This window comes from Salvelinus fontinalis, chromosome 3, assembly GCF_029448725.1.
Source record: "Salvelinus fontinalis isolate EN_2023a chromosome 3, ASM2944872v1, whole genome shotgun sequence".
NCBI classification, from domain to species: domain Eukaryota; kingdom Metazoa; phylum Chordata; class Actinopteri; order Salmoniformes; family Salmonidae; genus Salvelinus; species Salvelinus fontinalis.
In genome coordinates, this window is record NC_074667.1 from 5,727,422 (window position 1) to 5,754,469 (window position 27,048).

General features: G+C 45.6%; 1 protein-coding gene across 7 annotated transcripts in view; it reads left to right on the forward strand.

The window, feature by feature from the left end:
* LOC129836535 (septin-9-like) overlaps positions 1–26,757 on the forward strand; it is an 83,149-nt gene extending 56,392 nt beyond the window's left edge. For 6 of the 7 annotated variants that reach the window (XM_055902862.1, XM_055902895.1, XM_055902873.1 and 3 more), the window contains 9 exons: positions 8,557–8,733; positions 11,247–11,375; positions 11,473–11,554; positions 11,652–11,789; positions 20,469–20,586; positions 22,676–22,771; positions 22,909–23,005; positions 24,823–24,874; positions 25,109–26,757. In XM_055902862.1, the coding sequence (XP_055758837.1) occupies positions 8,557–8,733; positions 11,247–11,375; positions 11,473–11,554; positions 11,652–11,789; positions 20,469–20,586; positions 22,676–22,771; positions 22,909–23,005; positions 24,823–24,874; positions 25,109–25,286 (1,067 nt within the window). In that variant the 3' untranslated portion in view covers positions 25,287–26,757. Of the gene's footprint in view, positions 1–7,807; positions 7,938–8,556; positions 8,734–11,246; positions 11,376–11,472; positions 11,555–11,651; positions 11,790–20,468; positions 20,587–22,675; positions 22,772–22,908; positions 23,006–24,822; positions 24,875–25,108 lie in introns of those variants that run through there. The other variant, XM_055902901.1, reaches the window with a different exon arrangement.
* Positions 26,758–27,048: the final 291 nt, after the last annotated feature.

Consider the following 27,048-nt stretch of genomic DNA (forward strand, 5'->3'; position numbering starts at 1 on the left):
TGTGACCAAGACGCGGAGGATGCCTAGGCTTTCTCCCAAAGACATCCTTGGCATCCATGTGTTAAAGGGTTGTAGAGTAGGGCCTCCCGGGTGGCGCAGTGGTCTAGGGCACTGCATCGCAGTGCTAACTGCGCCACCAGAGTCTCTGGGTTCGCCCTCAGGCTCTGTCGCAGCCGGCCGCAACCGGGGAGTCCGTGGAGCGACGCACAATTGGGCTAGCGTAGTCCGGGTTAGGGAGGGTTTGGCCGGTAGGGATTTCCTTGTCTCATCGCGCTCCAGCGACTCCTGTGGCGGGCTGGGCGCAGTGCGCGCTAGCCAAGGGGGCCAGGTACACGGTGTTTCCTCCGACACATTGGTGCGGCTGGCTTCCGGGTTGGAGGCGCGCTGTGTTAAAGAAGCAGTGCGGCTAGGTTGGGTTGTGCCTCGGAGGACGCATGGCTTTCGACCTTCGTCTCTCCCGAGCCCGTACGGGAGTTGTAGCGATGAGACAAGATAGTAATTACTAGCGATTGGATACCACGAAAATTGGGGAGAAAAGGGGATACATTTTTTTTTACACAAATAATTTTAAAAAAGGGTTGTAGAGAAGGCATATACTGTCTCTTATCTGAGCCATGCAAATAGGATCTGTCACAATGTGTGTTGTACCAATTATGAGGAAGCAGCTTAACTGGTGTGATCTCCTCAGAAGTCCAGAGACCTTCAAAGTGGATTGGATGACTGGTGCTGTTCTCATTCTTTATGACCCGTTGTCTTGTGAAGAGACGAGGATATGTGGTCCTGGGCCAGAGCTCTCTCTTTCTCTCCCACAGACCAGTCCCGGATGGACCAGCTTAATCATTGACCACACAATTCAAACAGCGTGCCAAACATCAGGCCAAATTAGACGTTGTGCAGGAGATGAATCATTGTCATGGTCTCTCTCATCCATGTTTCCCTTCTCTGTGGTATCCAGAGTTCTGGTATCATCAAAGGTTGGATTTGCCTCAAAGAACGGAGAAGAAAAAAAATCCCTTTAGTCATATAATTCACAACAGAAAGGCAACTAAAGAGCTTGGGATTTAATTGGAAAAGTTCTGGAGTCTTCTATGGGTTTTTAACACGTTTTGAGTAAGGTTCCACCGAATTGTATTTAATATATAGAAACCAAAACAAACCCGAAAGCACATCGCTCCGTAAACAACCAACCCATTGCTTCATAACTCTACAAACAAGTTTTGAATGAAATTCATAGTATGAATTACACTCCTTGAATATTGTATTTGGGTCAGGAAGTGCCGGATATTATGAATGTTTGAACGGCAGAATGAAAGCAGAACAATATTTGGTTATGGGTGCATGTAAATCAGTATATGATCCACTGGTGCAGACTGTGGGCAGATTGTATCCGAATGGGATGTGGGAGAGATTCCTGAGAGAAAACATTCCTTTGGGAACGCCGTGTTGGCTGGCCAGGAGCATCGGGTGGGCACAGGGTGCATGTAGGGTAAGGGGATTGCTTTTCAACGAGGAGAATTGGAATTTCAGTTTACTGACTGAAGTTAATTGGAATTGACCCCAACTCTTGAGGGGAGTGGGGAATGTGGTGGCTGTGCTATTTAAGATGGTTTGATACGCTAAAGTAGTACTAGTGCACCACTGCTGTCAGCTGGCATGATTAACAGGGAAATCAGGGGATTATGTTTAAGGTCTTAAAATGGTCAGTGTAGTTGTCATTTGAAATGAATCTGCTGTGCTTGTTTTTTTTTTTTTTTAAACACGTTGATTTTTATAGTCTTCAGGTGGCATATGAGTTGACTCATTTCTCATTGATGTCTCTTTCGCTCTCTCGTCTAGGCCTCTTCCGTTTGTGTCTCTACTGACAAACAGGAAACCATGAATCTACCACAGAGCCTGAAACCTCACATATGGGGTTGAAAAAAGTCGCTTGTGCGCAATCTTTACTAGAGAACACAGATATACATATCTCTGTATGAGCCCGTATTAACATTCATTATACATGACAGTAGAGCGGTTAGATGTGGCACGCAGACACTGGTGCTATCCCATACCATAACCACCACCAATGCAGTCCCCTATCATACCGTGTAGCATAATTCGCTATAAACATTCAGATCTCAACCACTTCGTTACACAAGATAATTTAACTTCTAAACATCTTATTTCCACCCTTATTCGTTCATGCCTTTTTAAATGGAGTCCTCCTCATTTGACCAAGGTGCTGGGTGTCCACATTGATCTAGGATGAGTGTAACGAGCCAGTGTTAAGATGAGTCAGAGGTGGTTCCCAATGGAGCAAATCTGGATGTGGAGTCTGGAAACAGCAGCTGTTAGGGTCTCATCCATCCATCCATTCATTCATCCGTCCATGCAAGGAAAATGAGGATGGACTGAACCTTTTAAAGTCCACTATGTCCGTTCAGCAAAGCTCCACATTCTTTCCCTTAGTACTTAAATCTCTTTTCATACTCAAGTCAGAAAGGGCAGTTAGCCTTTTTTCAACCCCAGCCGTAACAGTTGTCTGTTTTCAGACTTCTGGTAAACACTGTGAAAGGTAGTCAGTTGGAAAGGGTTAAGAAAGTGGAAGAAATCATTTGATGTTGTTGTTTTGAGGGTTAATTCTGGGGTCAGCTAGGCTAGGTGTTTTCACAGGTCAAATATCTCATTTTCCTTTGAATAAGCAACAGCTGCTTTTGTTGGGCTCAGGGGCCCTTCGTCTTCAGTTTGGATGCAACGTGTATTGGAGGGGGATTCACATCAAATTAGGGTAATTTAGCGTGAGCTAAGTTTAGAATGTGTAGTAGTCATAGTTTCACTGGTCAGTTTTAATCAGGTGAATCAGCCAGAGACCCAGCAGGCTTCAAAGGCTACCAGTGCTCTGTAGAACAATTTCCACGCCTGGCTGCTATTCTGACTCATAAAAGGAAGGCAAGGCTTTCTATAAAAGTTTGATGGGGCCCCATCTATTGGATCTTCAAACGCCAATGTGTTTCTTGTAGCTCATAAATGATGAGGAAGTTGAAATGTTTCGCTACACCCGCAACAGCATGTGTATGTGACCAATAATATTTGATCAGTGGTCACTGTTGAGGAGAGTGAAACTGATCGTTCTCGTCTGTTGTGCCAGTCAAACTGATCGTTCTCGTCTGTTGTGCCAGTCAAACTGATCGTTCTCGTCTGTTGTGCCAGTCAAACCAGAACAGAGAATTCAGACAGCAGCTTCTCAGGCCGGTTAAGCCACTGCCATCAGCACCCTTTTTTCTCCTCGCTCTCTCGCTCTCCCTCTCGCTCTCTCTCTCTCTCTGTGTCTCTGTCTTCCTGTCTCTCTCTCTGTGTGTGTGTTGTCTCTATTCTTAGAGAACCCAGACGTTATCCACCAGATGGCACATGGGGAGCTGGCATTGTGGTACCCAGGCATGGGATGACTTATAGACCCTTAATATGTCATTAGTGCTGGTTTGTATCCTGTCTCTTAGAGAGGCTGCTTCCTGCACAGTAGGGTCCTTACTCTTTTTTCTTCTTTTTCTTTTAACCCTTATTTTACCAGATAAGTTGACGGAACACATCTAATTTACGGCAATGACCTGGGGAATAGTTACAGAGGAGAGGGGGGGATGAATGAGCCAATTGGAAACTAGGGATGATTTGGTGGCCATGATGGTATGAGGGTCAGATTGGTAATTTAGCCAGAACACCGTGGTTAACACCCCTACTCTTATGATAAGTGCCATAGGAAGTTTAGTGACCACAGAGAGTCAGGTCACCCATTTAACGTCCCATCTGACATTTTTGTTATTTAAGACGGCAATATCCCCAATCACCTACCCCCCCCCCCCCTATCCCCAATCCCCAAAATATCCCAATTGGGATATTTGTTGTTGGGACCAGAGCAAAGAGGGCCTCCTACTGGCCCTCCAACATCACTTCCAGCAGCATCGGGTCTCCCGACCAGGACCAACCCTGCTTAGCTTCAGAGGCAAACCAGCAATGGGATGCAGGGTGATATGCTGCATGCACACATGTAGGTAGGCACCTGACACCACAACATCAACAAAGGCCCTGTACATGCCATTGTGTCAGTACTTTGTGTGTACTTCAACATCTTATTCCCACTACAGGGGATTATCTGTTCAACAGGGATAGCAGCACAGCACATCTGCTCTTACATACAGTAGGGGCTAATGCGGTTTCAACCGACCAAAGGGTTCACATTTCCCCATTTGATGGAATGTTTAATGTAAGCTTAATGAAGGCGCATAAAGAAGTTGAAGAGTGCTTTGCCGGTCGAGGGAATACAAAAACAAAACCCAATACTCTGACGGTGATGTGCGTTGATTGATGACGGTAAAGAGGCACGGATTTTTCTTCTATAAAGTTCATGTTCCCAGGACGTTTCAGCCAAGCCGCTCTGTGGTATCTTAGCCTCCGTCGATCAGCACAGGGTCTGGGAAACTGAAGGTCGAGACTGCAGCTCCACACAGTTACTGGCAAGTGAAGGTGTGGTCCAACCCAACCGGCACCACCTACCCATTCTCTTCTATTGTGTTGTCTCACTCTGACTATTAGTGGAGGACAAAAGGACATTCAGTTCAGAGATTCAGTCGTTCAGATATTCATTCTGGGGTGTGGGGTGGGAAGTATGTTTTTTAAAATGATTATATATTTTTTTTATTTCACCTTTTATTTAACCAGGTAGGCAAGTTGAGAACAAGTTCTCATTTACAACTGCGACCTGGCCAAGATAAAGCAAAGCAGTTCGACACATACAACAACACAGAGTTACACATGGAATAAACAAACATACAGTCAATAATACGGTAGAAAAAGTCTAAATATATTGTGTGCAAATAAGGTAAGATAAGGGAGGTAAGGCAATAAATAGGCCATGGTGGCGAAGTAATTGCCATATAGCAATTAAACACTGGAGTGATAGATGTGCAAGTAGAGATACTGGGTTGCAAAAGAGCAAGATTAGTAAATAAATACAGTATGGGGATGAGGTAGATAGATGGGCTGTTTACAGATGTGCTATGTACAGGTGCAGGGATCTGTGAGCTGCTCTGACAGCTGGTGCTTAAAGCTAGTGAGGGAGATATGAGTCTCCAGCTTCAGTGATTTTTGCAGTTCGTTCCAGTCATTGGCAGCAGACAACTGGAAGGAAAGGAGGCCAAAGGAGTAATTGGCTTTTGGGGTGACCAGTGAAATATACCTGCTGGAGCCCGTGCTACGGGTGGGTGCTGCTATGGTGACCAGTGAGCTGCGATAAGGCGGGGCTTTACCTAGCAAAGACTTATAGATTACCTCGAGCCAGTGGGTTTGGCGACGAGTATGAAGCGAGGGCCAGCCAACGAGCGAGTACAGGTCGCAGTGGTGGGTAGTATATGGGGCTTTGGTGACAAAACGGATGGCACTGTGATAGACTGCATCCAATTTGTTGAGTAGAGTGTTGGAGGCTATTTTGTAAATGACAGCGTCGAGGATCGGTAGGATGGTCAGTTTTACGAGGGTATGTTTGGCAGCATGAGTGAAGGATGCTTTGTTGTGAAATAGGAAGCTGATTCTAGATTTAATTGTGGATTGGAGATGCTTAATGCGAGTCTGGAAGGAGAGTTTACAGTCTAACCAGACACCTAGGTATTTGTATTTGTCCATATATTCTAAGTCAGAACCGTCCAGAGTAGTGATGCTGGACGGGCGGGCAGGTGCGGGCAATGATCGGTTGAAGCGTGTGCATTTAGTTTTACTTGCATTTAAGAGCAGTTGGAGGCTAGTTAAGTCTGGAGGTTAGTTAAGTGTCCAAAGAAGTGCCAGATGTATACAGTAGTCTGCGTAGAGGTGGATCAGAGAATCACCAGCAGCAAGAGCGACATAATTGATGTATACAGAGAAGAGAGTTGGCCCGAGAATTGAACCCTGTAGCACCCCCATAGAGACTGCCAGAGGACCGGACAACAAGCCCTCCAATTTGACACACTGAACTCTGTCTGAGAAGTAGTTGGTGAACCAGGCGATGCAGTCAATTGAGAAACCAAGGCTGTTGAGTCTGCCGCTAAGAATGAGGTGATTGACAGAGTCAAAAGCCTTGGCCAGGTCGATGAAGACGGCTGCACAGTAATGTCTCTTATTGATGGCGGTTATGATATCATTTAGGACCTTGTGTGGCTGAGGTGCACCCATGACCAGTTCTAAAACCAGATTGCATAGCGGAGAAGGCACGGTGGGATATGAAATGGTCGGTGATCTGTTTGTTAACTTGGTTTTCGAAGACCTTAGAAAGGCAGGGTAGGATAGATATAGGTGTGTAGCAGTTTGGGTCTAGTGTCTCCCCCTTTGAAAGGGGGATGACCGCGGCAGCTTTCCAATCTTTGGGGATCTCAGACGATACGAAAGAGGTTTATAACAGGCTAGTAATAGGGGTTGCAACAATTTCAGCAGATGACTTTAGAGAGGGTCCAGATTGTCTAGCCCGGCTGATTTGTAGGGGTCCAGATTTTGCAGCTCTTTCAGAAAATCGGGTATCTGGATTTGGGTGAAGGAGAAATGGGGAAGCTTGGCGAGTTGCTGTGGGGGGTGCAGGGCTGTTGACCGGGGTAGGGGTAGCCAGGTGGAAGGTATGGCCAGCTGTAGAAAAATGCTTATTGAAATTCTCAATTATAGTGGATTTATCGGTGGTGACAGTGCTTCCTAGCATCAGGCCAGTGGGCAGCTGGGAGGAGGTGCTCTTATTCTCCATGGACTTTAGTGTCCCAGAACCTTTTTGAGTGTGTGCTACGAGATGCAAATTTCTGTTTGAAAAAGCTATCCTTAGCTTTCCTAACTGCCTGTGTATATTGGTTCCTGTATAGGTGATGTATGCGCGTGTGGTAGTAACTGGACGAGGGTCCTGGTTCGGCCCTGAAATTCTAGCTCTGATAGACCAGTTGGGAACACTGTTTATTTGCAGCACTTTTCCCAGGGCTTCCTTGTGGAAAGTCTAGGTCTTCCTAGTCCAAATAAAAGAAAGCTCCTACTGTAATGGTATCACAAAATGGTTACGTATTGTGTGGAATGCTATTGGAGAAATTTCTATACTGAATATATCGCGCTGAATTTAGTGTCAGATCTGAGGCAGCATGTTTTATGGGCATGCTCACAACTGTCGTTATCAGACATGGACAGGAAATAACAATGACTTCCCGTGTGCAAGGTGAAACAAAACGCAACACTTTAATCATCAGACCCAGCCAGCTAAAGCGAGAGGATGTGGATGCTAGTGTGATGAACAGGAAACCCAGACATTGGGGTGAAGATTTCACTGTAAAGACAGACATGGCTGTTGATACTCATCCATATTCATCAGGTCAACAGGCACACCGCTACAGGAGCAGGGTGACGTGGTTACAGACAGCTAGAGCTGATGTTGTCAAACTCAAAAGGGAGTTCTACTTTCTCTCATACTGTGAGTGTACTGTATGGACACAAACTAGAATGTAAAGCACTGGAAACGACAGCCACAGTTCCCCGTGTCTGGAGCATGTTCATAGTGGTCCGTGTTTACAGTATGTACATTCGTCTTGAAGTTTGTCTGTGGATCTTCTGCTCGCATGTTTGAATTCATTCACAGCTATTTTGGTGGCTGTGATATGTCTCTGTCTGTGGTTTGGAGTGTCTGTAAACCTCGAGCAGTAGATGATACCACAGCACGCTGTCAAAGGAAAAACACACCCAACTATCTCCTCCCACCCCTCCAGGGCTAACGTGTGTGTGTGTGTGTGTGTACATGTAACAGTTGAAAGCAGCTTGTTGTCTGTTTAGTAAGCTCATCCAGACACTGCTTTGGCAGTTAGCCTTGCTACAATAGGCAGTCATACCTTCTCTTTAGCAACTTTGGACTATTTTAGGTCTACTTCCCCGTAGACTGTACTTTTCATCTACCTGCCTCCCAGTCACTCACTCAGGTGAGTTGTAACTTGTAACTGCTACTATTCTACAACACGGGTCTGTGTACCTTTTTTTGTAGTTTGAAATATTGTGAGTACTACATACACTTTACAGCTGCAGCTTGCCACCATTGTTCACCATAACACAGTAATTCACAAGTCTGAATCCAAACAAAATGAATGGTTATTATAAGACACGCACGTACATCTTCAGATTTAGGTGATGTAGGGAGCGGATGTGTTTGTCTATTTTAGACGGTTGGGGGGGATGTTCTGAGTCTTTTCATGCAATGTTTTGTGTCGGTGTATGAGTCGGTGTATGAGTGACTTATTGTGTGAGGTGGAGTTGTTAACTGTGATATCCGTGTTGATACTGCTGAAGCATAGCATCCATTATTCCTCAAACATGCCACTACTGTTGTGTAGAATCAGTTTGATAAGTTACATTTGTCCGGTGTAGTTTGAGTTTAGTTTGATATATCCAGCTGGAATTCAGTGAACATTCATGGTATCTACTCATTGATCGGCAGCTACAGTGACGAGTAAGAATATTTATCATAATGTTGGTCAGCATGGAACTCTCCTATATAAAATGTTCCATGCTGGACACTGATCACTCTCTCTCTCGCATCATCAGGGTCAGAAGGTAATCCGAGCCACAGCAACATGTCCGCCCCACCACATCCGCAACCCCCTGCCAAGGGAGCGTCACATGGCACTGGCGACTTCAGCTACGTGGGTATCGATGCCATCCTGGAGCAGATGAGGAGGAAGGCCATGAAACAGGGCTTTGAGCTCAACATCATGATCGTCGGTGAGTGGTGTTGAACAGTGAACACACACAAGCAGAACACACACGCATGCAACACACACCCTTTTGAAATCATGGATGTGAGTGAATGGTTTTAAACACACATGAACACACACACACATACTTCCTCTGTTACATCCACACATCCCCAGAGAGAGCGAGACACTTTCTTTTCTATACACTGTATTTAAATGTTTTCAAGGTCACACTGTCATTTGGAAATGAGCCTGGAGTGAGTGCTTGATCTTCCAGGGTTAACTAGCGTGAAACCCCATTGGGGAACCCTTACCCCGATTGCCCCTTAAATTGCTACACACCACACATCCTTCAGTAGATATAAGAAAGCTGTCAGGCAGAGAGAGATGGTGAGGTAATGAGGCCCATTAATGTTGACAAGCTCTAGCAGACTCTACCCTGCTCTCAGCTCACCACAGCTCGCGAGTCACCGGATCTCAGATCTCAACCCATTTGAACACTTATGGGAGATCCTGGAGCAGTGCCTGAGACAGCGTTTTCCACCACTATGAACAAAACACCAAAGTATTGAATGTCTCGGTGGAAGAAGGGTGTCGCATCCCTGCAATAGAGTTCCAGTCACTTGTCGAATCGATACCAAGGCACATTGAAGCTGTTCTGGCGGCTCGTGGTGGAGCAACACACTATTTTGGCAGTTACCTGTGCTTTACCACGGTGAGAAGGGATTGAAGCTACAAAGAGCATGTTGAAGGACCTCGAGTCTCTTCCCAGCTTAGATGTCTCTTTGTATTTGTGTATGGTGGCAGTCAGTGGGGATTGTGGTAGAGTAGAACACACACACACACAGTTCTCCCTGCAGGAGTGTGTTTTGTATACATACTAGTTGTCATAGTGGTTCTGAGGAGATCCTAAACCATTGGAATGTTTTTGTTTAAAATAAAGTTGGCATCTCATGGTACCAAGTCAAAGAAGACGTATCTGGGCAAGGTCAAAAAGTATTCATTTCTGCCATCGCTGTCGTGTAGGAAGATCAATTCAATCAAAAAAAATGACGCCAGACTTTCATCATCTCTGACTAGGCTATATCTTTCTCTTGTGGGCACGCCGTCACTGATATGCATCACAATCCTCATAGTTGTTTTCGGCAAAGGGCAGCATTCAGTCAGCGCGTTCAGAGACGTCAGAACCGTGTGCCCGCCTGAAGTGGAGTGGTAACGCTGGAGAAAGGCCCACCTGTAGTGAATGATAGTTGCGTTCATGAGCCCAGGTTATGTAGTGCAATTGTGCGCTTACATGTTTCGGTGGCTATTGGTGTGTGAGACATGAATCACATGATCAAGGCCAGGTTAGAAGAGAGGGTAGTGTTATTGCTTGTTGCTGCATCCCTATCTGCACATATAGGATCTGTCCATCAAGTCCTGATGATTTAAGATAAAGAAGACATTTTATACGGTTGTCCTTTTTACAGGGATATAGTTGATCCTACAGTATCCCGGGTCAAACTTGATGGGAAGTCGTTTTACTACTGTACAAGTGCCTAACTCTGATTGGCTATCCTCTATGACCGTCGTTCCCAAACTCGGTCCTGAGGCCCCCTCTGGGTTTCTGCCCTGGCACTACACAGCTGATTCAAATAACCAACTCCATCGTCAAACTTTGATTATTTCAATCAGCTGTGACCTGCCAGGGCAAAAACCTAAACGTGCACCCGTGAGGAGCCCCGGGACAGAGTTTGACACAGCAGCAGTACTCTCTGTCCCTCTCTAAAGGCATTGTGTGAAAGGTCAGTGGAGATGTAATCAGACTCCAATCTCTGAAGGCCCCTCTGTGAGATGTATTACCTTAATCCCAGCCCTAAAGCCCCTTAGACCGCAGCAGTGTCCCCTATGCATAAAGGCTAATTAAGCTGGCACGGCTGTGCTGCCGATGCCCACGGTCAGGCCTGCTGCTAATGGATGCCTATGGGGAGGTAGAAGAATCAATCAAATGTATTTATAAAGCTCTTCTTACGTCAGCAGATGTCACAAAGTGCTTATACAGAAACCCAGACTAAAACCCCCAACAGCAAGCAATGCAGATGTAGAAGCACGGTGGCTAGGAACAACTGCCTAGAAAGGCAGAGAAACCTAGAGAGGAACCAGGTTCTGCGGTGGCTAGTCCTTTCCTGGGTCTTGGTGAGGAGTGTGTGTGGCTGGTCCATCTGTCCTCTGTGGCCCTACAGCAGGCTGGAATGGCCCTACAGCAGGCTGGAATGGCCCTACAGCAGGCTGGAATGGCCCTACAGCAGGCTGGAATGGCCCTACAGCAGGCTGGAATGGCCCTACAGCTGCCCTGCTGTGTCATAGTCAGTGAGTGCATGAGGACACACTCTTTGTCTAGCTCGGTCTGTCACATGACTTGTGTGTAGGGTCTCTGTTCAGAGTCAGGAAAGCTATTGTACATTCACGACAGGTGAGAAGAGCCTCATGGTTGAAGATAAGCCCCTCTGTTTTTGTGTGTGTCCAGACCTATAGTTCACCCCTTGTGTTGGTCTCTAACAGGTCAGAGTGGTCTGGGGAAGTCAACCCTGATGAACACCCTGTTCAAGTCTAAGGTCAGCAGGAAGTCTGTGGTGTCCAACCCCGAGGAGAGGATCCCCAAGACCATCGAGATCAAGTCCATCAGTCACGGTAACACACACACACACACACACAAACAGATCTGTGGTATGCAGTATACATTAACAATGTAATACATGTCATGGATATCTCCTGTGTCTCTGTCTAGACATCGAAGAGAAGGGCGTGAGGATGAAACTAACGGTAATCGACACTCCCGGCTTTGGGGACCACATCAACAACGAGAACTGGTGAGTTGTAGTTTTTTTTTTATCCCTACCACAGAGTGAATGACTGTCGTCGCCTGTCTGTGAACTCCATTGCCCATGTGCCCCCCTCCCCCAACAGCTGGCAGCCAATCATGAAGTTCATCAACGACCAGTATGAGCAGTACCTGCAGGAGGAGATCAACATCGACAGGAAGAAGAGGATCCCAGACTCACGGGTTCACTGCTGCATGTACTTCATACCACCTACTGGACACTGGTGAGTTAAGGACTCACACTTACTCACACACTCTGTTTGTTTGTCTGGGACTTCACCACTTCCTCTAGACTGCCTCCCTTTTCCTTCGACCACTTATAGAAGTCATCTTGTCCACCGAGACTCAGAGGTATCGCTTTGGGAATCAGGTTTCACAAAGACTCCTTTGACTGCAGACGCTATAGTACCCACTGTCTTGGAAAACTATAGTACCGAATCCTATAGACTGTGAAAGCAAACCATGAGTGCCAGGGAGACTAAAACCATGTATGTACGACAAAGCGTTTAGGATACGTTTGTATAATTTGACCAGGAACCGCGACTTGGCAAATTGGAGAATTACTTCATATTAACTAACCGAAAGATAAACCATCAGAGTCCTAGACATTCATGCAAAGTTAAAAGCATTTATTCGAATAGACAGGGAAATGGTTAAGTGACTTCAGTCTGTCTCAGAGCATGTAAAGATTCTGTCAAGGTCCTGCAGTCTTCTAGACGTGTATGCATTACTAACAGAATAGTTTTAAACACCCAGGTGGTGGCTATTTGTTTCATTTTTCGGGGCGGCAGGTAGCCTAGTGGTTCGAGTGTTGGACTAGTAACCGAAAGGTTGCAAGATCGAATCCCCGAGCTGACAAGGTAAAAATATGCCCCTAAACAAGGCAGTTAACCCACTGTTCCTAGGCCGTCATTGAAAATAAGAATTTGTTCTTAACTGACTTGGCTAGTTAAATAAAGGTAAAATAATATTAATACCAACCACATTGCTCCCTGCCGCTCTGTTAGTGATTTAGCAAGTGTTCCCTTTACTCATGTCTGCAGTTTGTTAGATTCATTTAACAGGGATGAAAGTGTCCGTGTGTGCACCCTGGGTGGACATACACACACACACACTGTCTGAGAACATATCAGGACTCCATCTACTGGCTCACAATTGTCTCTTCCATCCGCCCACATAATTTCCTTGACCTGTAGCTCAACAGTTGTCCACTAGTTATTCTCTGGAGTGTATTGAGTGTGTGTGGCGTGTGTGTATCCCACTGTTTGACACACTCCCTCACCACCTCCTTATGACACCACAGCTGCATTTTGTGTGTGTGTGTGTGTGTGTGTGTGTGTGTGTGTGTGTGTGTGTGTGTGTGTGTGTGTGTGTGCCTATGTGGCAGCTCTACAGTCAGTGCATTGTCCAGACCCTCTTTCGCAAAGCACGAGCCAAGGCTTTTTCCTTCGTTCTCTCTCGTCCCAAAAGCTAAAATGCCTATCTTCCCCTGCCAATCCCCTCCCTCTCTCACCCGCTTGACCTCGAGTGCACCCTAACCCCCCCACCTGTCCCCTCTAGACCTCTTAATCAGGCCTGGAAACGGGGAGCAGGAAGTAGGATCTCCTTAACTGCCACCAGGAGACTTCAGAGCAGGAGCACAAAGAGGATGTCCTACCCCTCCACTCCCCACCACTCACTGTGGGGCTACAACCTGGCACTGAGCTAGAAAACACAAGCAACAGGCATAGGGATGCATTACACACGAACACACACACACACACACACACACACACACAGAGAGCAAAAGCAGATGGGACGATGGGGGAGAGGCCCTAATAATGTGTTTAGTAGCCAATGCTCCTCTACAGGACAATCTAAGGATGAAACCCTGGAGTTGAACCTGGCCCTGTGGGTTGAACCTGGCCCTGTTTATTTTTTTATTTTACCGTTATTTTACCAGGTAAGTTGACTGAGAACACGTTCTCATTTGCAGCAACGACCTGGGGAATAGTTACAGGGGAGAGGAGGGGGATGAATAAGCCAATTGTAAACTGGGGATTATTAGGTGACCATGATGGTTTGAGGGCCAGATTGGGAATTTAGCCAGGACACCGGGGTTAACACCCCTACTCTTACGATAAGTGCCATGGGATCTTTAATGACCTCAGAGAGTCAGGACACCCGTTTAACGTCCCATCCGAAAGACGGCACCCTATACAGGACAGTGTGCCAATCACTGCCCTGGGGCATTGGGATATTTTTTAGACCAGAGGAAAGAGTGCCTCCTACTGGCCCTCCAACACCACTTCCAGCAGCATCTGGTCTCCCATCCAGGGACTGACCAGGACCAACCCTGCTTAGCTTCAGAAGCAAGCCAGCAGTGGTATGCAGGGTTGAACCTGGCCCTGTGGGTTGAACCTGGCCCTGTGGGTTGAACCTGGCCCTGTGGGTTGAACCTGGCTCATGGTCTAGACTCAAAGGTTCTGGAACTGTTCTCCCAACTCCCGTTCTTCTCTCCTCTTCATTGCTCTCACAAATGACTTCTCCTCTATGGTTGAGGTCTGCAACAAGGGCCTGTAACCAATTACTAACACACCATGCCAAGGCCATGGCTGCGTAACAAATGACACCCTGTTACCTATTTTAGTCCACTACTGTTGACCAGGGCCCCTATGTCTCTGGTCAAAAGTAGGGAACTATATAGGGAATAGGATGCCATTTGGGAATTAACCCATGTGTCTTGGATAGCTCCATGCTTTGGTGCCATTATGTCCGTAATAGACACGCTGAATATTCAGTAATACTGGTATCTCATATCACCAAATAATAGCAGAGACATCAAGTTTTATAGCCCAATGGTTGTGGCTCTTTTTATTGTCAAACTTCTTGACTGCAATTTGAAGGTATTAGGCCCTGGGTTAGTAGGAGTACTTTAAGTGTCAGCAATTTGCTTCAAGGTTTCATTTAGTAGCTAGACTGGTTTTCAATAGACGTAGGATACATCCCAAATGGCACGCTATGCTCTGTGGGCTTAGGCCAAAAGTAGGACACAATATAGGGAATAGGATGCCATTTGTGTCGCACCTGTAGCCAATGGAAACGGATGCAGTCTTGACTGCATAGCATCCGTTGACTGCATGGTTGACCACACTCTTTCCCTCAAGGCTGTCCTCTTGTTACCTCATGAAGGATGCTTTCTTTGAGAACTACCAGGGTATCCCACGGTTACGCCAGGCAATGCTGCACTTGGACTCTCTTGACCCGCGAGGTGGTTTTAAAGACATCTGAGAAAGAGGGAAGAGAGCAGTCTCCAGTGCGGTCACCCCCCTTCCTCTACATGGTTGCTTCCATTTTGACCACAGAACAGCTTTCGGAGGGTTAGCAGAGACAGCTCAGCCCTCCCTCTGCAGACACAGCTACCAAGTTGACTATTTCCCTTTTTGAAGTGGAGAAGTTGAGCATATGGCGTCTCTCTCTGTGTGCATAAATATGTACAGTGCAATACATAGTGTGTAGGAGTGCATTTTGTGTGTTGACCTTTTTGTTGATAATTTCCAGTTTTAAGTGAAGAACTGGATTATAGCTTAATTGTGTGTGCAGATGTGCATGTCTATCTGTGGTATGTGCGTGTGTGTAGACAGATATGTGGTTCACATGTGCAGTGCGTCAATTTGAACCTCGGTCTCATCTATTTGTTCAGATGCGTGTGAACATCTTTATAGTCAAACATCTACCATATGTATTTACTGACCTGTGTACAGTAGGCCTACATACCACTGATGCACATGAAACACGTGTGTGTCTGACTTAGTCCACAAAGCTGAGGTCACGATTCCTAAGGGGACAGGAGATCAAATTATAGGCGTAGCCAAGGAGAGCTGCAGCAGGGGATCTCTCTCACACTCTCCCTCTTTCCATGAAGTGGTGTTCTCGCTGTCTGTCTCTCTGTCTGTCGCTCTCTCCTTCTCTGTCGCTCCTCGCTCGCTCTCTCTTACATGTCACGTGGGTCTCTCTCGGACACCCTTGGCATTGTAGCATGACGTGTATTGACACGCGTAGTGTTCTCTGTTCCCGCCCCGTTCAGTGTTCCGTGTGCATGTCTCTCCCCTCTCCTGAGGGGGCCCCTCTATAGTCCAGCTGCTCCAGGTCTTTGAACCAGGGTGACCCATCATGGCTGGGATAATTGCAGGGGAGAGGAGACCATAAGGAGGAGCTGGAGAGGGATACAACCAGGGGCATTACTGCCAGCCAAGCAGAGAGTGGTGATACCATAAGAAAGAGAGAGACTGAAAAGAGATTGAGGGGGGGGGAAAGAGAGGGAGCATATAGAAAGGAGGAGGAGGCACTGCCAGGCCAGCTATGGTGCTGCTCATACAATGAGCAGAAATTCAGAATGAGCAACATCAAAAAGGGCTGTTTTTAGATATTCATATTTCAAATGTTGAATAAAGGAATGTGAAAATGTGTATTTCAGACTCTAGACGTACGGAACAACCAGAGGCCCTGCCAGGCTAGCTATAGCCTGAACATTCTCATTCATTCTCCTCGGATAGAGAGCAGATAGGAGAGTTTATACAGGATAGAAAGAGATGAGATGGGGAAGAGAAGGTTTATAGGAGATAGTAGAGAAGCTCTGACTTGACAACTTGGGAGTAGGATGTACAAGCTTTGTGAGTGGTCAGTTGAGGACAATATCTCTCATCACATGATGTTCAATATAGATATGTATTCAATTGCATTATCCCCACATTTTACCCTCTAAAACTGCCATCCATGACGAATCTTGAGAGGACCATTATCTGTTTCCAGGCTTATATCGGTTTCAGTTCTTAACCATTTTGTTTTTAACCTTGGAAAGAGGTTGTGATTCATCTTTTACATTTGAGAATTAGGATTATACTGGTACACTGCTGCACAATCACTTTGTCACTTTGACAATGGGCCATCATTGCCCCCTAGTGGTATATCTGTCTCATTTCATCCATGACTGAAAAGATGTTTGAATAAACGTTTTGGACATGCTTTCAATTATACCACAGTGCTGCATTACAATATAACCTACCAAGTTAAGCTACAGGACTGTTTTACTAGCACAGACTGGAATATGTTCCGGGATCCTTCTGAGCGCATCACATCAGTCACTGGCTTCATCAATAAGTGCATTGATGACGTTGTTCCCACAGTGACTACGTCCATACCCCAACCAGAAGCCATGGATTACAGGGCAACATCCATACTGAGCTAAATGGTAGAGTTGTCGCTTTCAAGGAGTGGGACTCTAATCCGGAAGCTTATAAGAAATCCCGCTATGCCCTCCAAAGAACTATCAAACAGGCAAAACATCAACACAGGACTAGGGTTGAATCGTAGTACACCGGCTCTGACGCTCGTCGGATGTGGCAGGGCTTGCAAACTATTACAGACTACAAAGGGAAGCGCAGCCGCGAGCTGCCCAGTGACACGAGCCTACCAGACGAGCTAAATTACTTCTATATTCGCTTCGCGGGAAGTAACACTGAAGAATGCATGAGAGCATCAGTGTTCCAGACGACTGTGTGACCACGCTCTCCGAAGCCGATGTAAGACCTTTAAACAGGTGAACATTCACAAGGCCGCAGGGCCAGATGGATTACCAGGACATGTACTCCGAGCATGCGATGACCAACTTGTCTTCACTGACATTTTCAACTTGTTCCTGACAGAGTCTGTAATAGCAACATGTTTCAAGCAGACCACCATAGTCCCTGTGCCCAAGAACACAAAGGCAACCTGCCTAAATGACTACCGACCTGTAGCACTCACGTCTGTAGCCATGAAGTGCTTTGAAAGGCTGGTCATGGCTCACATCAACACCATTATCCCAGAAACCCTAGACCCATCCCAATTTCGATACCGCCCCAACAGATCCACAGATGATGCAATCTCTATTGCACACCACACTGCTCTTTCTCACTTGGACAAAAGGAACACCTATGTGAGAATACTATTCATTGACTACAGCTCAGCGTTCAACACCATAGTTCCCTCAAAGCTCATCAATAAGCTAAGGACCCCTAAACACCTCCATCTGCAACTGGATCCTGGACTTCCTGACAGGCCGCCCCCAGGTGGTAAGAGTAGGTAACAACACATACACCATGCTGATCCTCAACACGGGTGCCCCTCATTGGTGCGTGCTCAGTCCCCTCCTGTACTCCTGTTCAATTATGAATGCATGGCAAGGCACGACTCCAACACCATCATCAAGTTTGCCAATGACACAACAGTGGTGGGCCTGATCACCAACAACGATGAAAAAGCCTATAGGGAGGAGGTCAGAGACCTGGCCTTGTGGTGCTAGGACAACAACCTATCCCTCAATGTGATCAAGACAAAGGAGATGATTGTGTACTACAGGAAAAGGAGGACCGAGTACGCCCCCATTCTCATCGACGGGGCTGCAGTGGAGCAGGTTGAGAGCTTCATGTTCCTTGGTGTCCACATCACCAACAAACTATCATGGTCCAAACACACCAAGATAGTCGTGAAGAGAGCACGACAAAGCCTAGTCCCCCTCAGGAGACTGAAAATATTTGGCATGGGTCCTCAGATCCTCAAGGTTCTACAGCTGCACCATCGAGAGCATCCTGACTGGTTGCATCGCTGCCTGGTATGGCAACCGCTCGGCCTCGGACTTCCCGCCATCCTGGACCTCTATACCAGGCGGTGTCAGAAGAAGGCCCTAAAAATTGTCGAAAAGACGCTAGCCACCCTAGTCATAGACTGTTCTGTCTGCTACCCCACGGCAAGCGGTAGGAGGAACGCCAAGTCTAGGTCCAAAAGGTTTCTTAACAGCTTCTACCCCCAAGCCATAAGACTCTTCAACAGCTATTCAAAGGGCTACCCAGACCCCTCTTTTACACTTCTACTACTCTGCTACTCTCTGTTCATCATCTATGCATGGTCACTTTAACTCTACCAACATATACATTTTACCTCGACTAACCGGTGCCCCCGCACATTGACTCTGTACTGGTACCCCGTGTACAGTTGAAGTCGGAAGTTTGCGTACACCTTAGCCAAATACATTTAAACTCAGTTTTTTACAATTCTTGACATTTAATCCTAGTAAAAATTCCCTGTCTTAGGTCAGTTAGGATCACCACTTTATTTTAAGAATGTGAAATGTCAGAATAATGGTAGAAATAATTATTTATTTCAGCTTTTATTTATTTATTCACATTCCCTGTGGGTCAGAAGTTTACATACTCAATTAGTATTTGGTAGCATTGCCTTTTGTTGGGGGAAACATTTTGGGTAGCCTTCCACAAGCTTCCCACAATAAGTTGGGTGAATTTTGGCCCATTCCTCCTAACACAGCTGGTGTAACTGAGTCAGGTTTGTAGGCCTCCTTGCTTGCACACACTTTTTCAGTACTTCCCACAAATGTTCTATAGTATTGAGGTCAGGGCTTTGTGATGGCCACTCCAATACCATGACTTTGTTGTCCTTAAACCATTTTTCCACAACTTTGGAAGTATGCTTGGGGTCATTGTCCATTTGGAAGACTCATTTGCGACCAAGCTTTAACTTCCTGACTGATATCTTGAGATGTTGCTTCAATATATCCGCATCATTTTCCTCACTCATGATGCCATCTATTTTGTGAAGTGCACCAGTCCATCCTGCAGCAAAGCACCCCCTCAACATGATGCTGCCATCCCCGTGCTTCACGGTTGGGATGGTGTTCTTCAGCTTGCAAGGCTTGCCCTTTTTCCTCATAACATAACAATGGTCATTATGGCCAAACAGTTCTATTTTTGTTTCATCAGACCAGAGGACATTTCTCCAGATAGTACGATCTTTGTCCCCATGTGCAGTTGCAAACCGTAGTCTGGCTTTTTTTATGGCGGTTTTGGAGCAGTGGCTTCTTCCTTGCCGAGCGGCCTTTCAGGTTATGTCGATATAGGACTCGTTTTACTGTGGGTATAGATACTTTTGTACCTGTTTCCTCTAGCATCTTCACAAGGTCCTTTGCTGTTGTTCTGGGATTGATTTGCACTTTTCGCACCAAAGTACGTTCATCTCTAGGAGACAGAACGCGTCTCCTTCCTGAGCGGTATGACGGCTGCGTGGTCCCATGGTGTTTATACTTGCGTACTATTGTTTATACAGATGAACGTGGTACCTTCAGGCGTTTGGAAATTGCTCCCAAGGATGAACCAGACTTGTGGAGGTCTACAATTTTCTTTCGGAGGTCTTGGCTGATTTCTTTTGATTTTCCCATGATGTCAAACAAAGAGGCACTGAGTTTGAAGGTAGACCTTAATCATCCACAGGTACACCTCCAATTGACTCAAATTATGTCAATTAGCCTATCAGAAGCTTCTAAAGCCATGACATCATTTTCTGGAATTTTCAAGCTGGTTAAAGACACTATGTTGACTGTGCATGTAAACTTCTGACCCACTGGATTTGTGATACAGTGAAATAATCTGTGTGTAAACAATTGTTGGAAAAATGACTTGTGTCATGCACAAAGTAGATGTCCTAACCGACTTGCCGAAACTATAGTTTGTTAACAAGAAATTAGTGGAGTGGTTGAAAAACACTTAGGTTGGAGTCATTAAAACTCGAATGTACACTTCCGACTTCAACTGTATATAGCCTCACTATTGATATTTTCTGCTGATGTTTAATTGTCTGTTACTTTTAATTTCTAAATAAGTTTTATTTTTATTTTTTACTTAACCTAAAGCATTGTTGGTTAAGGGCTTATAAGTAAGCATTTCACTGTAAGGTCTACACTTGTATTTGGCACATGTGACCAAAAAAATTAGTTTTGATCAGAAAATATCTCCTTAACCTTAAGAGTAATCTTATGAACATCTTTCCTCTCCTCCTTCCCCCTCTCTCTCTTCCTCCATGTTGTCTCTCTCCAGTCTGAGGCCCCTGGATGTGGAGTTCATGAGTCGTCTGAGTAAAGTGGTCAACATAGTCCCTGTCATCGCCAAGGCAGACACACTCACCCTGGAGGAGAGGGACTTCTTCAAACAGACGGTAAGGTGTGTGCGTAATGTGTATACATGCACGTGTGTGTACACAAAAAGCCTATGACATTGATCTGTTGATTTGCTTTTAAACTAGTCCCTTTTGCACTACATCAACCTGACATGGCTGACATTAGGCCTTTACAGCAGGGTAACGAGAGGGTAAGATCACACACACGCCACCCGCGTGCACACACACAGGGTAACGAGAGGGTAAGATCACACACAGGCCGGTATGAAGCGATGTAGGCATTACAAACAGCAGCCATCTGGATAAACTACTGTACTCTGCCCAGTCTGAGGAGTGGTGGTATGAAACCCTGGAACACTTAACGGATGTTTTTAGCCAAAAAGGAGCATTTTAAGAAGGGATTTATTTCCAGTATTCCAGCTTTCTGTAAACCTCCGAGGCAGCTGACGTCTGCACAGATGCCAGTGTACTGTAGCAGGTTAGTCTCTTATTAGCAATAAGCTACTGGGTACAGGAGATGGCGAAACCACACAGGACCTCAGATGAGGAGTCCCCCCCCCCCCCCCAGAGTTTAGAGTAAGGTTTATGCAACACTCTGTAGAGGCTGTCCGGTAGCTGCTCGACAGAGGCTGTCTAGTGGTAGTCCGTCAGTAGCCACTCCTCCATGAAAGAAAGCACAGCCCTTTCTGTCGATGACTCATGTCTATGGTATAGAGGCCATCTCTACTGATTTAAAATTCGATGGAATTCTCTGTTGCTGCTTTCTCTTCCTGCGGTCTCTTGAAAGTTGCACTATACCAGGATACACAGGCCTATACGGCCTGCTTGGCTTAGTTTAAAAAGGCCTCTGCACCCCCCTCTGTTCCAGTGTGTGTTTGTTGGCCAGTGATCAGCCTGGGAGAAGAAAAGAACATGCCTGTGTGTGCACACACACACACACACACACACACACACACACACACACACACTCAAGGGACGCTAGTCTCCCCCTCTCTGGCGTCCTGCGACAGATCTTTATTAATACTGGAGGAGGAAACACGCTGGGCAACTTGGCTACCGTTTTCCCCGACAACGGCCAATGCGAACAAGGGCGGGCGAGATGGAAGCTCTGAGGCTTGTAACCAGCTTGTTTTGGTTGGCTGCATGGGCTGGGCAATGTACGACCCTGGGATTGTGATCTTAATGTTTTTTTTAACGTTTCTTTCTTGTTCTCTGCTCCCTGCAGCAGTTGACATGCATACAAAAGGAACACGAGAGCTTTTTATTGTTTTACCCTCTGTGTCCACATTTCGTTGCGGGCGTTCGTGTGTGTGCTCTGGTCACGTTCCCTCGACTGTTGTAGGCTTATACTATAGGCCTAAGGCTGAGAAAGTTACAAGTTTAAGCTTTCCAAGAAGTATAAACTGAGAAATTTAGAAAACCTGTTCGTCATCGACCAAGTGGAAACTGTCAAAGTAGTAATTGTGAGCGGAACGGTCATTCATTTAAAGGCCATCACTGCTGGCAGAAGAAGCCTGTCATTCTCACTCTGTCTGTGTTCCAGTCATTATAAAGACATAGAAGAAAGGCGGCCATTTTGTAAACCTGAGTGTCTGGCTGTGTATTTGTGTAATAGTGGTTAACCTCCACATTAACTCTCAATGTCAGGGAACATTAAATGAGCATTTAACGTCAACACCAGCCTTAGCATTGTTTACGGTGGACTCGGAGTGAGCTACACTAGAATTGTAGTCAGTCATTTCCTATTCTGTTATATTTTCAGTCACGGTCACCTCATACTGGTCTAACAATCTGGCTATCTGCATGAATCATTTGTTTATATTGTTGGCCGTTAGGCAGTGAAAGTTAAGTTATAAGAATGAGTAGGCTTACTTACTTTTGATGGATTCTGATGTGATACAAGTCTCAGCCTCCCTTCACCGGTCTTTCCCCTGGTGGTGAGTGAAAGACTTTGGTGTGTGATGTTGTACTGGGCAGGACACACACTCCTCCACCTCTAGGACTAGATGACTTGGTAGATGACATGAGGTGGAAACGGCCATTGTTTTGCCCTGACTGCTGTTCTACAGTACATTGATGTAACACTGCAACCTGGTGTCAGATTGTGACGTGTTTTATGTTTGTGCAGATCAGGGAAGGACTGCGAGCCAACGGGATCGACGTCTACCCTCAGAAAGAGTTTGACGAGGATGCTGATGACAGGATGATCAATGATAAGATCAGGGTGGGTTTACAGTGTGTGTATAGGCATGCAGAATCACACACACACACACACACACACACACACACACACACACACACTGACGCATGGATTCATTACAAAGCTATTGTTGGTCTTAAACTGTGTGTGTGTGTGTTCAGGAGATGATTCCATTTGCTGTGGTGGGGAGTGACCAGGAGTACCAGGTCAATGGAAAGAGGCTTCTGGGCAGAAAAACAAAGTGGGGAACCATAGAAGGTAATTCAACACCCACAACCATTACTATCCCTGTCATACTAGTCATGTAAAATGGGTTGAAGCAGATTTTCCTGGCTGCACAGTACAGTGGATCAACCATGCATGTTACTGCTGCCAGTACATGTTTAAATCCCAGCCAACTGATTGAGTCTTTTGTGACTGTGAGCGAGTGTTTCTCATATCCACGTTTCTCTGGTCTGTGACTAAAGACATTTCTAAGTCACAGACCCAAGGAGGATTTACTGAGCCATCTGCATCCATAACACAGTGGGGGGGGGGGGGGTGATGATGTGGAGGACAGACAGAAGGAGGAGGTCTAGAGCGAAAGAGAGATTTTTTTAGGGGGGGGGGGGAACGAGAGGAATGTCACAGCTCCTTTTCACTGGAGGGCCGACTGTCTTCTTCCCAGATTGCACCTGGCCCCTCCAGGGCCCATCTTGGCTCTTGGTGAATGCTCCTCTCATCACTCCATACTTGTAGACAGACGGCTGTAGAACAGATATATTAATCTGGACCTCTTGCTGTTAGGTCTGTTCAAAGGACCAACCAACCAGAGCTTAGCATACATAGCTTTCTAGAGTTCTAGTACTTAGGTCCTGTTCTGTAACTGTCAAGGTGTTTTTAAAACACCCATGGACTGCACGGATGTGATAAGAGTGAGAAATGTAGTTGTCCACTGGCTGAGGGAACAATGACTCTAGCCAGCCAGGCAGTCGGTGTGCTCAGGCGGAGGGAGGGAGGGAGGGAGGGAGGGAGGGAGGGAGGGAGGGAGGGAGGGAGGGAGGGAGGGAGGGAGGGAGGGAGGGAGGGAGGGAGGGAGGGAGGGAGGGAGGGAGGGAGGGAAAGCTGCTGGACCTGTCTGCACTACTATCGTAAATTAGGCCACAAGAGGAGGGAGGCCTGTGGGCCCAGGGTTCTCATAGCCAGGACCTCTTTTTCCTCGTTCTCCTTCTCTCTCTCCTCCTCTTTCTTTCTCTCTCTCGCTGGTTGTCTTACTCGTTCTCACTTTTTCTCTCTCTCTCCTCTTTCTTTCTGTCGTCTCTAACGTTCTCTTTTTCCTCTACCACTGCCCCAATGTCATTCTCTCTTTCTCATTATCAACCGTTCTTTCTCCCCCTCCTCATTCCATAAGTCATACTTATCTAAAGGGCTGGTCCCTATACAGCTGCATATCCAACGTGTCTGTCTCTGTGTGTTCTTGTGTTAATCCCCTGTTTGCAATGGGTGGAGGAAAGTGTTACCCAGAGAAACATATAAAACCAACCTGGTTTTAAATTAAGGGAGACCCACCACCACGTTAATCAGTACACCCACCCACAGACTGTGGTGGTCACACAGCAGCACCCTCTTCTCCCCCGCCCCTCCCTAAGAGGGATGAAATGGAATTCAATTTCCTGTGCTGCGATTTCACATAAATAGCGCTCCTTTTTCACTTTGTGGACTTGACATAATCGATCAAGTGTTGGATCCTTTCTAGACTCCAGCAAATTGTCATGAAGAGTTTGTTGAACTGTCTGACTTGCTGAGGGAGCTGAGATGGATTAAATTACTTGTAGTGGAAGGTGTAATCTTTATTTAAGATAATTGCTGCAGATGTCAAGATAAATGGGTGTCCTTGACCTGTCTTTGGCGCAACACTCCCATCTTGTGGCAGAGTGTAGAATAGCACATGGCATTTAACTTGATATGCACACCCTGATACACAAAATATATGCCACGTGGCTATTGTATTGAATATTATTTGAGTAACTAAACAGAAAACACTTGCTGTTTATCGCATAGAATGTAATTTCATTTTCTTTACTCTCTTTTTGCAGTTGAGAACATTGCACACTGTGAGTTTGCCTACCTGCGAGACCTTCTCATCAGGTGAATATTAACTGTGTTTTAAGTGATGGTGATACTGACTGTGTTTGACCAGTGTTTTTGATGACGCTTGATGTTTCTCTGGGTAATGTTTCTCTGGGTAATGTTGATGTTTCTCTGGGTAATGTTGATGTTTCTCTGGGTAATGTTGATGTTTCTCTGGGTAATGTTGATGTTTCTCTGGGTAATGTTGATGATTCTCTCACTAAACCTTCATCTGTGTTTCCTCTCTGTAAGGACCCACATGCAGAACATCAAGGACATCACCAGTAGCATCCACTACGAGGTGTACCGCGTCCGCAGGCTGAACGAGACCAACGCCCAGCCCAATGGCCAGCCCTCCAACACACTGGTTAACCCACAGCAGGCCAACGGGGCGGCAGCACAGCACCAAGTCCTGACCCATGAGATGTAAATGTCTGACCATCTGCAAACAAATAAACACACACACACGCGCACACACACACGCACACACACACACACACACACACACACACACACACACACACACACACACACACACAGACCCATATATATATCTTTAATGGCTGGCAACTCTGACACAGCACATGCAAACACACCACGTGACACACACACACCCATCCTAACTGGCTGACATGGACTGTACACACTCCAAAGAGGATTCCAATATCAAGTATATAATAATTCATTCATGATCAACTGCTAAACAGAGTTTCTGTTAGGAAGTTCTAGTGCAGGTCGTTGTAGGTCAGAGCTGTTGGATAAACAGTACAAGATGTCCCCTAGGGAGATGGGATGCCACAGTATTACAGCATACAGATGTGTACAGACCAGCTATCGAAGTATAGCACATCAATTAGCTAAACTAGAAGTGTTACTGGTTGAAATGACCTGTTCTACGTATGGATTGTGCTGTATAGTGTTGTCTAGATATTGGAGATATTCGGAGGTAGGGTTTAGCTTCTTTGTACATTTTTGGACACATCTGCACTGCCCCGAAAAGCAGCAATGCAGTGTGGAGCAGCTTTGAAATCCCTTAGTCTTTTTCCATTGTGTTTTCATAAATGCAAGACCTCTTGCCAAACCATCCTGTCTATACCAATATGCCAATGTCGTATCTTGTTAAACGTATCATGTTCATTCATACAGTGCATTTTACATTTACTGTTGTGTTATAATATTATTGTATTGTTGTCTGGATGGTGGGGATGCAGGGAACAGACATCCCCCATGCTCTCTGACCTTTCTCTAAACCAAATAAATGTCCTTTCTGTTTTAAAGAGAAGCGAAATATATAGAATTGATTTATAAATAGATATTTATGCTTGTTATGTATTCACTTTATAATTGAGTTTGATATTCATATAGCATACCAGTCGACCTACACACTCCCGTTGTTCTCAGAGAGGATGGAAAATCTACAGAGATCCTCTTTGGTTGTATCTCCTTGCCATCATGCATTGTCTCCCGTGTATTTATAGAGAATTCTATGAATCTAGATTTACATTGTCTTTTTGGACATGATACAGAATAGGACTACAGGTAGGTTGAATATGTAGCCTACATGCACCACTTGTAATAATATTTAGTTCCCTGACAGTTTTGCATTCCCGGTGTAGTCAATTTATAACTAACACCCTTATCTTCCCTACTAAACATTTATTCCAAAAAGTCATAAATGTGCCCTTCAGCCAAACACAATTCTTCACTCCGCCAGAAACTCATGGACAGAGGTCAAAACCAAGAGTACTATTCATTCAGCAATGTAGCTCACGTAACATAAACAATGACGAAAGGTAATACAATGTTTACTGTTGTATAGTTATTGTGTAATTTGTTATAGTATGATGAGAGTATGGTTTATCTTTGATATGCTATGTCAAATAAATAAAGATTGATATTTTTATTGTTTACAATTGTCTTGATTGCCAATCCATTTCACCTGTGCAGGTGACTCCTCTCTTAACCAATCACAAAAGCCCCTTTGGGCATGTGCAATTTGGCATGTTTGAAACTGTGTGAAAAAGGATACCCTTTATGTAGTGTTTGCCATCAAAGTTTGGGTTTTAGTGTCATAACAAGGTGTCTTTGCAAAGTCATAAAGTTATTTCTAACAATCTGTGGGTGAATTGAGGTAAATACAGTGTGTATTGGAGGGGGTTTTACATCAAATTAGGGTCATCAGCGTGAGCTAA